The sequence below is a fragment of the Mytilus trossulus genome, chromosome 2, assembly GCF_036588685.1.
Source record: "Mytilus trossulus isolate FHL-02 chromosome 2, PNRI_Mtr1.1.1.hap1, whole genome shotgun sequence".
NCBI classification, from domain to species: domain Eukaryota; kingdom Metazoa; phylum Mollusca; class Bivalvia; order Mytilida; family Mytilidae; genus Mytilus; species Mytilus trossulus.
In genome coordinates, this window is record NC_086374.1 from 82908433 (window position 1) to 82923638 (window position 15206).

At 31.9% G+C, this 15206-nt stretch overlaps 1 protein-coding gene across 1 annotated transcript in view; it reads right to left on the minus strand.

The window, feature by feature from the left end:
• Nucleotides 1-374: 374 nt before the first annotated feature.
• LOC134708163 (phosphatidylserine lipase ABHD16A-like) overlaps nt 375-15206 on the minus strand; it is a 29048-nt gene continuing 14216 nt past the window's right edge. The window contains exons 11-19 of the mRNA XM_063568488.1: nt 13711-13824; nt 10779-10943; nt 8610-8673; nt 6576-6639; nt 5552-5608; nt 4649-4794; nt 3597-3680; nt 2771-2817; nt 375-2239 (exon numbers count right to left, since the gene is read on the minus strand). Coding sequence (XP_063424558.1) covers nt 2150-2239; nt 2771-2817; nt 3597-3680; nt 4649-4794; nt 5552-5608; nt 6576-6639; nt 8610-8673; nt 10779-10943; nt 13711-13824 — 831 coding nt within the window. The 3' untranslated portion in view covers nt 375-2149. The remainder of the gene's footprint in view (nt 2240-2770; nt 2818-3596; nt 3681-4648; nt 4795-5551; nt 5609-6575; nt 6640-8609; nt 8674-10778; nt 10944-13710; nt 13825-15206) is intronic.

A 15206-nucleotide genomic window follows, 5' to 3' on the forward strand; every position in this document is an offset into this window, starting at 1 on the left:
CAAAACTTTCATTATTGCCCTGAAGTAGAATTCAAGTCATATAGGTTATTGTAGGCGTTATTTTATCAGTTCACACTGCTTGTCAACTTCGTACTTTATTTGGCCTTTTTAACTTTTTTGGATTCGAGCGTCACTGATGAGTCTTTTTTTATATGAAATGTGCGTCTGGCATATACTAAATTTAGTCCTGGTATCTATGATAAGTTTATTTGATGACTGAACTGTGGTTAAAGTATCTGACTAGTTGAACAATTATATTTGAAAAAAGAACATATTGCAATTATGTCAGATCTGCAATACTTACAATCAATCAAGTCACTGAAATACCATTTACATTTGTACCCGAGTAAAATATAGAAACAAGAAATAAGGTTGTATCAATTTTATTAGTGACATTTTTTTAAAGCAGTCCAAAAAGTAAATATTCAGAAGTTAAACGTATTGCATCATTCACCTCTGATTAAATATATTCTGTACAAATATCAATACAATAAAGTGCAAACTGCATTAAGTTTTCTCAACTTACAATATAATTAAAAAAATTGTACAAAAACATCAAATGAACATATGTTTACAAACTCCTCAGTTTATTGAAAATTCATATTTTTATATGTGGCATCAAATAGTAAAGACTTAAAATTTCAGGAATTAAGATGTTCAAACTAAATGGTTATATAATAAATTTTACACCCTCTCCCTATAAAAAGCTTGATGATCTTTAGAAATATGAAAGACCAGAGCTTACACACTGAAATGCCTCACCTGCTTTATGGATCATAATTGAGTGTATTTTGAAATTTTGTTTTAAGCAGTTGCTGAACTATGAAAATGAGGTCAAGCAGAATGAAAATAGAACAGGCAGAAACTTTGTAACAATAGGCATCAATATACAAGGCAGGCCCGTAGCCAGGAATTTCCAAATGGGGGTTCGTTTGACTCACAAACTCGACTTTAACAGTCACAATTTGAACAGAACATCAACTTTAACAGTGCTTATTAGTTTTTACCCTGGCTAAGGGTATGCAAGGAATGCAGTATTCATGTTTTTGTAGAGGTAGAATCCTTTATATAATATAAAATAAACGTTTGCAATTAATTGAAGCCACCAATTTTACAGGCAATAAGCAACTTATCAAAATATGAAGCCAATCAAGACTACTGTACACATCGATGCTATAATTATTTAAAGAAAAAATCTACGTAAAAAAACATTAATTTTGTTATTTTAAGTTTGAAAAAAAAGCTTCTCACACATATATGTAAATAATAATTTTCTATATAAGAAAAAATAATCCCATAAAAAGTTCTTATCATTATTATACTTTTCAATACTTATATAAAGACATCAAGTTCATTTTAAAGGCCTCCTTTCTCTCTGAATAACATCAAATTTCTGTGTTTTGTAAGTTATAAATACTATGGGTATATTATATATGAAAATGTAATAAAAATTCATGTAAAACATTAAAGGAAAATTTCCAAAATTGTCAACAAAACTATAAAATTAAGGGTCATTGAAGTTATACAATTGCTAGGCCACAAACATTGAGTTTACAAGGTGCTTTCCTAATGGATATTGGGAACCTTTCATGACTTTTTTTTTTACTGGTCCATTTCAACATACATAGCTGGTTATTATATTTTTTGCAATTTACCGAAATGCCACTTGTAGATAATTTAACATTAGATGAATGGTAAATGGTTTTGTGCAGGAGAAAATTATGCAATTAACCCAATTATGCTATTAAGCATTATGCAATTAAGTGGACTATATAAGCTAACAAGAGAATGCCATTTCTACCTACAGAAGCATTAAGAACTTGTGAACTGTTTTAATACTGTCAGAAAAGTTTTACAACTCATAGCAAGCAATGTAACAATTTCTTCCATGGGTGACATACATGTAATAATGTACAAATAACAAGTTTACTGCAAGAAAAGTCTTAAGTTTATTCCAATGGTGGTACATGTACTCTTATGTATTTAATGTTTTATTCAGGTTAACTTTGTAAATACAGAATAATAGTTATTGCGACAAAATAACCTGAGTGAAAAGGTCATGTAGTTCAAAGTCTCATTCTTTTTAATGAAATGGAGATATACAAATAGAAAATATCAAATTTAAAGACTAAATTAAAATATTCTAAGTTCACATCCCCAGAGTCCATGGTCGATGGAACAAGGCTGATGGTAGCGGTGAGCAGTGGGTTGAATTAAACTCACTCATATACTTAGATGCCTGAAAAATAAAAAAAGATTAACATTAATAAATGATATAGGGGTAGCAATCCAAGTTAGGACGGTTTAATTTTAAAAAAACCATGGAACTTTCAGAAGGCACTTGGAATCTCATCTTCAGAAGGGTGTAAATCAAATTATTTTTTCTAGATACATTGTACTTTATTTCATGCTAAGCCCTTTGTAACCCATTTTGCTGTGATTTATTTTAGCGATTCTAAAATTTATTTCATGAAGATAAAGAAGAAAGAAAACCAGGTTTACATATTTGCATTATTTTTCTACTCATGAAAGTCACGAAAATTAGTTGGTGTACAGTTTTCTTTTGGAATATGTCTTAAGGAGCTTACCCTCTTTCCAAAGTGTCCCGAACTACCATGTATTTTTCAATGCATCAGCATTATTTTTATAAGTTCTTTTGTACATGTCTTTTAAAAAGAAATTTGGGTAAATTTTTCATAGGAATTAGATAAATGATATAAGACATTTGTAAAATCTTTTATTTGGAACATAACTTATGAAGTCAACTTACCAAAAATAAAGTCATGTTTTCTTTTTCGTCCTGTGTAAAGCCTTCACCTAAAGTAGAAAAGTGTGTAACAACAATCTCCAGTTAGAACAATGCAAGTTTAACAAGAATGCACATGTAATGGAGCTTAACATACGGCTACTCTAAATTCTTCTAAGTATCAGAAAACAAGAAGATTAATATAGAAGGCACAAAACTGGTGCACAACTTAAATAAACTATTCTAATGCAATTTGATTGTAATGATAATTTTCATTGGATGTGGATAAATATTTTGAAGGGTAAAGATTCCTTGTTCTACCAGTTCAATACAAGAAAGACACCATTAAAAATTTCACATATTTTTTGGTATTGTAATTTCTCTTAAGAAAGTCACATTTTGAGCTTCAAAATATTCTTCAAGTCAACAGGGAAACCATTTTGAAGCATAAAAAAGATATAAATACCTCTAGTGATTATGTTTAACATTGTGAGTATGCATATGACGTCACATTGTTAAATTGTTAAAGACTATGCAAAAGTTTCATTCCTTGACTTTTTCATTCATGTCATTTATAAAGCCAAAGTAATTTTAAAATATTAATACAATGGATTTTTTTTTAATATGTTGCATTAGAATGGAGATAGCTGTATTGCGATATGGTTTTAATATGTTGCATTAGAATGGAGATAGCTGTATTGCGATATGGTTTTAATATGTTGCATTAGAATGGAGATAGCTGTATTGTGATATGGTTTGAATTGTTTCTGTCCAATTATCTTTGAACATTTATTTAGACCATTTTTATATATAACTTATTTAAAAATTTTAACTTTATATATCAACTTACCTATTAAACAAGGAAAACTTTCTGAATTTTCATTTATGTAAGATTTTATTTGTGAAAGGCAAAGATCACCATCAAAAATGTCTTCTGAAAATAAAAACAAAATTTTAATTGTAATTTTCTATGTGGAAAACAATTCTTCAAGCAATAGGTTTGAACTTGAATGTTTAACCTTTGATCACATTCGCCTAACCCTCCACATAAATCATGATTTCAGACAGTTATATTGTCTTTATTAACTTTGACCTTGACTTTTGACCACATGACTTTATAATCAACAGAGAGCATCCTCTTAGTCTTCACATTCAAGTTAGATTGCAATTCCATCTGTAAGAATCCTAACACACATTTTTCATTTGTTTATCATAACTATGACCTTGACCTTGGACATCATACACGAAATCATTAGGGATCTTCCTCTCATTCCATGTGTTTATATATGCAGGTTATATCTCTTATCTCACATCTGGATACATAAAATAACTAACTGTCAGACTAATAACCTCCCCTTTCCTTTTTTTCATGTTACAATTGGTTTTATTAAACTATAAATAGATAACAATTTACCAAAAGCATATAAGATAGTATCTAAATACCTAATGTTCCTGTGACTGAACTATTTTATAGTATAAAAAAGAAGATGTTGGTATGATTGCCAATGAGACAACTATCCACAAAAGACCAAAATGACACAGACATTAACAACTATAGGTCACCATATGGCCTTCAACAATGAGCAAAGCCCATACCGCATAGTCAGCTATAAAAGGCCCTGATAAGACAATGTAAAACAATTCAAACGAGAAAACTAACGGCCTTATTTATGTTAAAAATGAATTATAGATCTATTTGTTTTTAAACAATAAAAGTATCTAGATGTAGTTTGAAAATTTTGCATGCATTTTTTTTCTACAAAGAAGTATGGAATGCGACTATTAAAGCTTCAATCGCCTTTTCTGTTTACGATGTTGACATAACCTCCCTATCTTCATAAAAACAATATAAAATCTTCTTGGCATACAAACAATGAAACTGACATTAGAAAAACACCATACCTTGCTGTGAAATAGGTTTACTTAACCATCTTGATAATACACTAAATGTTGTTTCATTTACAATATTTGGGTATCTGTATTGAAGTAGATGCTGCAGTAAATAATTTCCTCTATTACTCTCTAGAACTGTTCCTCTGCCATCACCTCTACAAATTAGATAAAAAAAAACCCAACAAAATCAGTCTTCAGAACCATACTAGCAGTTTCAAGTGTTTTTTCTTAGAATCAATGAAACATCTGACATGTAAATTCAGAAATTATTGCAAGGTTTTTATTATTGCAAAAATGCGACGGAGTGGTAAATGCAATAAATTAAAGTTGCATTTTGCAATATTTTATATGAATCAAACAGGATTTTTCTCAAAATCGTAAAAATTAAAATCGCATTTAAGTCTATTATGACAAAATTGCATTAATAAATGCACACAATAATTTCTGAATTTGCAGTAGATTTATCTTTAAATTTGAATCACATAAGCAACACAATGAGTTGTACCCTTCTTGATCGGTTGAGATAAACCTTTGTTTTGGGGGGGGGGGGGGGGGGGGGTTTGTTTTCAGACTTGTCTTTAATTTCGATGATTTTTATGTTTTGTCATTCTGTCTTTGTCTAGAGTTTGAATATCCTTTTGATTTCGTCTGCCCTTATTTTTCATGTTAACAACCAATTTTCTAATCAAATTTAGATTTTGCATTTTAACCATTTTGTCATCATTGTAGTATCCTTATATTTACAACAGTACTGCTTGTTAAGAAAACTGTAAGAACATCAACTTTTGACTTTAATGTTTTTCATTTGTTTCATTGAATGTATTATAACCAATTGTTTTTATGGATTTTTACCACTGAATAACCAATTACAGTAACTTTTTTATGCTAAAAAAGTATGAAACCGTGACTTACTGAGTTGTTATCATTTCATCCTCTAGTCTTCTTATCAGCAGTATTGGACCTGGATATCTGAAAGCAACAGTGTACAATATATAGAGAATAATACATGGCAAAATCCATACCATATGTCGTCTCATTCTGAGACATCAATATCAGCCCAAGGGCCTTTAGGCTCGAGGGATGATATTGGTCGAGGGTGATACGGCATGTGATACGTATTTTGCCATGTATTATACGCTTTATCATTTATTTCAACAGCAGTGTATTATATTATATGAACTGTGTTCTCATCCATAGCACTGGGTTACCTTCAGTTCTACTTTTGTCTTGTTTCAAAGGCCTTAAAAGAACTGCTCAATTGTTTATCCGAAGCACCTGGGTTACCTTTCAATTTGCGTGCTGTTGTTTTAAAAATATTTTGTTTATTATTGTATTTATTTGTGTTTTTTGTATTTTATAAAGCTGCTGATTTAGTGTGCCAAAAAATATGAAAACTTGACATTCCAGATGTCACATACCAAACAATGACATCATTCAAAAGTAGGGGTGTGATAAAGGGTAGGGGTGCGATAAAGGGTATGCAATAAAGGGTATGCAATAGAGGGTGCGCATCAAAGTTGTGCGATATGGATTAAACAGCAGGCTATTTATCAAATATGCAAAACTACTGTATTTACTATTAAACATATGATAAAAATTACTATCTTACAATCATGGCAATGTCTTACTGTCTTCAACAAAATATATACTTTCCTGATTTTTCTTTCATTAAAAATTAATGTTATAACAAAAAAGTGGTTAATACTTATTAACATTAAAAAAAAATCATTTATTATTTTCCATACGTATAACGACTGCTTGCAATGATAGAAAATATTTTTTTCAATAGTTTTCACACAATTTAACAGCCATTCTTAATTATATGCAGTTGATACTTAAATAAGTTTGCTATACGTCTCATTCACATTGGCACAAAATAGCTACATCATGGTGAGTCTGAAGCAAAGAACAAATTCTAACATGTTTAATTGGTTACCTGCATAATTGTTCACTATTTTCTAAATTCAAGTAGTTGTTTATTGTTAGCTTTGTTATGCTATCTGGAAAATAAATGAAGTTAAAATAGAATTAGCACTTAATATCCATATTACAGTCTTGTTTGAAAAAATATGGTTTTGAGACATTCTATTTCTAGCATTTTACTCTTTCATATTTCCCTTTTCTAATTCAGTGTATTTAATATTTTTTCAGACAGTAATTCTAACTTTAAATTCAGAAATGACTTCGCGCATGTATTTTCTAAGAAAGACCAAGAATGTGATAATTATCAATGTGATGTCAGAAAGATCTGCATCTAGGCCTTACGGTCATAAAACTTTCAAGCAATATTTTTGTACTCAGACTTGATACTCAACCAATCAAAATACAAGATTAAGTGTTTTGAGCATGATTTTTGTGCTCCAAGCACTGAGTTAAGTTTTATGATTTCAACCCCTGGTCACAAAATAAGTAGAAATAAAATCTATGCAATAATTTCTGAATTTACAGTATATGTTATTCATCAAAGATCAGTAGTAAACTCTTCTTCTTTATATATTCCTGTTGTGGACTCAAATCTAAGATCATAGTTTAATTAAGCGAATTATCAAGTATCTTTTTTTTTTAATAGGCCTAGGATCTCCTAAATATTGGTATGCTGTTCTTGTGCAGTGATTGACCTAAATACCTGGACTTGGTTTCACATAAAAACTTAAGACTGAGATAGATCTAAAGTCATGTAAAATTCAGTATTCTACGATCAATCTTAGTCGTAATTTTTTTGTGAAACCGACTCCAGATAAGTATAGATTATCGGGTTTTCTACACATTGATATCGTAAAATATCAGCCAATGTGAACCTTTTTGGCGAGTGAGTGTAGCGAGGGAGCTAAAAAGTTTCACATTGTGTCGAGCGGCTGATATTTTAGGAAATCTATACAAAGAAAGCACGATTATCTGTTCATTGTTCTATTAATGGTCTTTTTTCCTCTCCCTAAGACAGTTTTACGCTTGACGAAAGCAACCTTGATAATGTCTCCTCTCGCATTGTGACATCGCTGATAACTTCTCGTCCTTTATCGTCCTTCCCTACGCCTATATCACCCTGCTCTGTCGCTCAGTAATTCTTGTATCAAGACTTCAAAACGATACCAGGCATTATCAGCGACGTCACAATGTGAGAGGAGAAGTTATCAGCAACGTCACAATGCAAGAGGAGACGTTATCAAGTTTGCTTTCGTCAAGCGTAAAACTGTCTTAGGGAGAGGAAAAACACCATTAATAGAACGAAAAACAGATAATCGGGTTTTCTACGTATAGATATCGTAAAATATCAGCCGCTATACACAATGTGATACTTTTCAACTTGTTCGCTATGCTCACTCGCCAAAAAGGTTCACATTGTGGCTCGCGGCTGATATTTTACGATTTCAATGTGTAGAAAACCCGATAATCTATATCTCTCACATTGTGACGTCGCTGATAATGTCTGGTCTCGTTTTGAAGTCTTGATATGAGAACTACTGAGCGACAGAGCAGGGTGATATAAGCGTAGGAAAGGACGATAATCAAATTTATCAGGCATCTCACTAACTATATCACTCTGCTCAGCTCCTAATATTATTCCATATCAAGGCTTTGTAATGTTAAATACATTAATTTAATATTGTCATAATATTTGAACTGACATTGATAGGTTTGATCTGAACTTATCAAGTCAACTTCCGGTTATTAGTGAAACTAAGAAAGATCTCGTTTGCTGCACTCACTCAACAAAAATCTTCATATTGTGACTCGCAGCTGATATTTTACAATATCAACATGCAGACCATCTGATAATCGGTACCTACAGCTATCATGTTAAAAGTATGGATACTCAAAACAATACATTTGTTTCATTTAGCTGGTTTAAACGGTTGCAGTAAAATGTCAGCATTGCAAGAATTAACAGATATCATTCAAGGGATAACAATATGTCATACCAACCTTTTGAGATAACTCTCCACAAATTTAATGATATTTATAAACTCACTGAAAGACTTGGGCATTCTTGCTTCAGCTAAGGGTAACACATGATCAAATGTTGCATCTAAAATCTGAATAAAAGAGTCAAATTATTATTTATTCATTAAAACCTTTCTGTATTCTTTTTTAAACTAGAAATTCTAAAAGTAAGAAATAGAAATTTATCACAAACAATTCTTTTTAAATTAATATATCTATGCTATTGATTGTAGACAAGTGTTTTTTAATCTGTAGATGAATTTTGTGCCATTTAATTGCTGTCTCATTGATGATGGTGACAGGAGTTTTTAACGACCTTGACTGGCTACACAGACCTTGCAGTCTGTCTTACATATAGATATAGGAAGATGTGGTGTGAGTGCCAATGAGACAACTCTCCATCCAAGTAACAATTTAAAAAGTAAACCATTATAGGTTAAAGTACGGCCTTCAACACAGAGCCTTGGCTCACACCGAACAACAAGCTATAAAGGGCCCCAAAATTACTAGTGTAAAACCATTCAAACGGGAAAACCAACGGTCTAATCTATATAAACAAAACGAGAAACACGTATATATTACATAAACAAACATACGGTCGTTTTAATTATATCTTACTAGAACACACCCGCGAAATCGCGGGCATTCAGAGCGTAGTTGAAAGTATGTAAAGTGTTGTTGGAAGAATTATGTAAAATATTGAATGACTGGAGAATTTCAGCAAAAGTATCATAAGTCAAAGGTTATTGGGGACAGGAGAATGTGTTTTTTTTTTTTTTATCCCTCCTCCTTTATTTCCAAAATTCCCAATTTGGGTTTTCTATCAATTTCAATATGAACATAATACATTTAGTGGGGAATTTCAGAAAATGTTTCATAAGTCATAAGTTATTGGGTACAGGAATTTTTTTTTTATATCCCTCCTCCTTTATTTCCAAAATTCCCAAATTTTGGTTTTCTATCAATTTCAATATGTCGAACATAATACATTGAGTATGTTATGAACATTTTTAAAAGTAAGGAGCCTGTAATTCAGTGTTTGTCGTTTGTTTATGTTTACATATTTGTTTTTCGTTCATTTTTTGTACATGAATAAGGCCGCTTGTGTTTTCTGGTTTGGATTGTGTTACCTAGCTGTTCGGGGCCTTTTAAAGCTGAGTATGCGGTATGGGCTTTGCTTGATGTTGAAGGTCGTATGGTGACCTCTAGTTTTTAATTTCTGTGTCATTTTGGTCTCTTGTGGAAAGTTGTCTCAACATGGCTATCATACCACATCTTCTTTTTTTGTAATCAATAAATTTTGTAAAAGATTTAATAGCTGAAAGGTGTCAAAAGTTCACTTGAATAATTTTAGCGCTTATCTGTATATTATGAACATTCATTACTGTACTAATCGATCAATGGTGGTCATTGATATAGCATATAGACCCTCTCTATTTAATAAACTATGTGACCGCCGTGGATAGTAAACTTGAAAATGATAATAGATAGAATTCTTAATATACAGAATACAGAGAAAAAAAACGCAAACCTAACCGGAAGTCTAATCAAACTTAAAAATTCGTCCAATGACGGGACAATATCCGGATGCCTTTTTTCTCGTTTTTCTCCCAAAATAACTCAATCTGAATAATCATATGAATGGATGACAAATGCGACTATGCGCTGTACCTATAGGATACAGAGGCATGTTGATCAATTTAGTGTGGAAAGAAGAGAAGCGACACCAAAAATGAGGTCTTCTCGTTTAATAGTATAGATTTGCGTACTTTAAATGAATGATGCTTTTAAATCTGCCAAATGAACTAAGTAAGGTATGGCAGTGTTAAAGGTAAGGTACATTTTAATAGAGGAATTCAAACATTTCTCATGCATTTTGTTATGAAAGTTACTTTAAGGCTTCTAACTAGTGTTTATGTTTCTTAATGTGGTGGGATAACACACTTAACCTACCTGCAGAATGAGACATGGAAGATGTAATTAAGTAAAAAAAGTGTGAACTCCATTTATATACCTAGCTATATCTCCCCATAATTCCATGACAACAAAAATAAGTTCAATATCTACACAGACAAGAGTTGAATTTTAAAGGATGGGTAACACTATATGCCCTGACCACTGGACAGCATTGATGAAACAAGTCCTTGTTGTCCATCATAACCCAATATTGTGACATATATTGTGATGGCATACTTACTACAAAACTAATATCAGGATAATTCATTGCTGCCCATGTTGCTGAGTATCCTCCAATTGACCACGCAAATAAGGCTATATTGTCTGGCATAAACCCTAATTTGTGAATCGCATACTGAATAACTGAATCTATAGCACTCTGTTCTTGGTCTGGAAGGGGTGCACCCTATGAATATTAATAAGATTTATGAATCATTATACATGTTATATGATGATAAACCAGTTGCTCCGCAGGGCGTAGCTTTATACGACCGCAGAGGTTGAACCCTGAACGATTGGGGCAAGTATGGACACAACATTCAAGCTGGATTCAGCTCTAAATTTGGATTGTGATTAAATAGTTGACACAGCATAGGTTTCTGACACAGAATGAATGTGTTCTAATGAACTTAAAATTTTTGTTTTCTCTTAGAGCAATTCCCTATGCTGTTGAATATCAATCCTCTCAAAAAAAGTTTGAAGAAATTTTCTTTTTATTTATGAAATTTCAAATGGGAAAAACTGAACCCAATTTTTTTAATCACATCCCCCTTTCCCTTATTCCAAAACTAATCTCAATTAAAATTTCTAATGGAGTTTGCAACAATAACTACTCATTTATATCATAAAATATTAAGATGTAAAAAAATGCTTGTTATCACTGAATGGTAAAGATTATTTTAATATATCAGTTGGTAGTAAAAAGTGAATATACATTGTATATTGTATATAACAAAGATTTAAGTTGATTCTGGACAAAGAAAGATACTCCAATTAAAAAAAAATCTTGCTATTGCACATTATTGTGCAATTATATATTTCTTGCTTACTATTCTGGACAAAGAAAGATAACTCTAATTAAAAAAAAAATTGGCTATTTCACAATATTGTGCAATTAGATATTTCTTGCCATTGCACAATACTGTGCAATTGAAAAGACTTGCTATTGCACAATACTTAATATAATAATTTTAGATCCTGATTTGGACCAACTTGAAAACTGGGCCCATAATCAAAAATCTAAGTACATGTTTGGACTCGGCATATCAAAGAACCCCAAGATTTCAATTTTTGTTAAAATCAAACTAAGTTTAAATTTGGACCCTTTGGACTTTAATGTAGACCAATTGGAAAACAGGACCAAAAATGAAGAATCTACATACACAGTTAGATTTGGCTTTAATATTGATTGATTCATAGGGTCTTTGCATCAGAACTAAACACATTTATTTAAAAAACAGTTGTTGGCATGACATGGGTTATGTTCTTCTCATATATTTTATGATAGTATGATACTAAACCCCTAATGGGAGGGATTGTGCCTGATATTCATATGATGAAGACATAATCTTTCAATCAGTTTAATTGAGGTCTGGAGCTGGCATGTCAGTTAACTGCTAGTAGTCTGTTGTTATTTATGTATTATTGTCATTTTATTTATTTTTCTTTTGTTGCATCTTCTGGCATTGGACTCGGACTTCTCTTGAACTGAATTTTAATCTGCGTATTGTTATGCGTTTACTTTTCTACATTGGCTAGAGGAATAGGGGGAGGGTTGAGATCTCATAAACATGTTTAACCCCACCGCAATTTTGTGCCTGTCCCAAGTCAGGAGCCTCTGGCCTTTGTTAGTCTTGTATGATTTTTAATTTTAGTTTCTTGTGTGTAATTTGGAGTTTAGTATGACATCCATTATAACTTTACTAGTATACACACGCCTCCGGATGCGGGAGTTTCTTGCTACATTGAAGACCCATTGGTGGCCTTTGGCTGTTGTTTACTCTATGGTCAGGTTGTTGTCCCTTTGACACATTCCCCATTTCCTTTCTCAATTTTATTGATTTCCTCAGGTTTGACAATTTCTTGTTATTCACTTAATAAGCAGTCTTTAATGTAAATAATTTGACTGACTAGGGATCCATATACATATTTTTGATTTCTGAAATGCACACCAAAACAATGAGACCAGTTTTAAGAATCAGATGATAAAATCAAACAATAGAATACAGTTTCTTCTTAATAAGAATAACCAGATGCTCTGCAGGGCACAGCTTTATACGAAATCTGAGTTCGAACCCTGAACAGTTGGGGTAAGTATGGACACAACATTCAAGCTTTATACAGCTCTGAATTTGGATTGTGATTAAATAGTTGACACACCATAGGTTTCTGACACAGAATGAATGTGGACTAAGAACTTAAACTTAAAAACTTAAAAATTTTAAATTGGACATTTACATATTCAATGTGGTTCAATATCCAAAATCTAAATACATGGTTAGATTCAGCCTATCAAAGAACCCCAAGAATTCAATTCTTGATGAAATCAAATAACGTTCTATTTTAGACCCTTTTGACCTCAATGTGGACCAATTTGAAAACCGAGCCCAAATATCAAAAATCTAAACACATGGTTAGATTCAGCATATATCAAAGAACCCCATATATTCAATTTTTGTTGAAATCAAACAAAGTTTAATTTTTGACTCCGATTTGGACCAACTTGAAAACTGGCCCCATAAGCAAAAATCAAACTACATGCTTAGATTCAGCATATCAAAGAACCCCATGAATTCAATTTTTGTTGAAATCAAACATAGTTTAATTTGAGACCCCTATTTGAACCAACTTGAAATCTGGGCCCATAATCAAAAATCTAAGAACATGTTTAGATTCAGCATATCAAAGAACCCTAAGAATTCAATTTTTGTTAAAATCAAACTAAGTTTAATTTTGGACCCTTTGGGACCCTTTATTCCTTAACGGATGGGACCAAAACTCCAAAAATCAATTCCAACCTTCCTTTTATGATCATAAACCTTGTGTTTAAATTTCATAGATTTCTTTTTACTTACACTAAAGTTATAGTGCGAAAACCAATGTGTCTTCAGACAACGACGCCAACTTCATACCAATATAGGACCGCAACTAACATTGCTCTTACATATACTTACAGAACTTCCAGCAAATCCTGGATGGTTCCATCCAAGTACGGAATATCCAGCCTCCATTGGTGTAACTGTACATCCAATTTCATAGAAACCTGCATTACCCTCACAGCATATAACCTACAATGATAAGTCAAAACGTCTCACACTTATCAGCTAAGTACTGTTACTGTGAAAGTACTTTATTCGTGGGTATCAATTTTTGTAGTTTGAGCAATATTCACATGTTGGTGGGTTTTTTAATTTGTGAATACTAGTTTTCTAAATAAAAAAAATAAAATTAAAGCTATTAGAAACAAAGGTTACAAATAGTCTGGATTAAGAAATTGCAATGTAAACATTGACCTGTGTAAATCGTAGTGATAACACTTATTAACCCATTATAAAGTGATCAACAGATTAAACACCATCAAAGGTCTTAATTATGCCACAAACATGTCACATAAAGAAAACAGTAACATAAACAAACGATGGATCTTTCCATGTCTTGATTCAATGGACAATGGTTGTTTTATTTCGTTGGGACACTTAAATTCGTGGATAAAGTCATCCACGAAATTTGGTACCCCATGAATAAAAGAACTTTCACAGTATATCATATAGCCTTTTGATCCAAAATATTAATATACATTCTAGTTCTATTGCAAATTTCAATCTTATTACACCTAAAACTCTGACCAAATACTTGTTTTTCACTGCAATCAGAGAAGTCTTTCATTGAAACAATTTGTACCTTAAAATTTTACACACTTGAAAGATAATTAGGTAAATGATTTCATTGGAGACTAACACACATAAAGAAGATTTTAAGAAAGAATCATCAATAATGATTGCAACCATTGACCAAGAGTCTACCAGTAGTTTTATGATTGCAACCGTTGAACAAGAGTCTACCAGTAGTTTTATGATTGCAACCATTGACCAAGAGTCTACCAGTAGTTTTATGATTGCAACCATTGACCAAGAGTCTACTAGTAGTTTTATAATTGCAACCATTGACCAAGAGTCTACTAGTAGTTTTATGATTGCAACCATTGACCAAGAGTCTACTAGTAGTTTTATGATTGCAACCATTGACCAAGAGTCTACTAGTAGTTTTATGATTGCAACCATTGACCAAGAGTCTACTAGTAGTTTTATGTCGATTTTCACTTCATTTGGTATCATTTGAAACAATACATCTTAAAGTTTAAGCAGTCAAAATGGAAATTTGTTTTACCAAACCATAAAAGAATAACCACATAATGTCTTTGGTCAACTTTGCTGAAGACCTTTATGTTTTGTAAAATCAATTGTCAATTATATTGTTTGTCCATCTCAATGTTTACCTACCACTGTTTTGCCATTATATTGTTTGTCCATCCCAATGTTTACCTACCACTGTTTTGCCATTATATTGTTTGTCCATCCCAATGTTTACCTACCACTGTTTTACCATTATATTGTTTGTCCATCCCAATGTTTACCTACCACTGTTTTGCCATTATATTGTTTGTCCATCC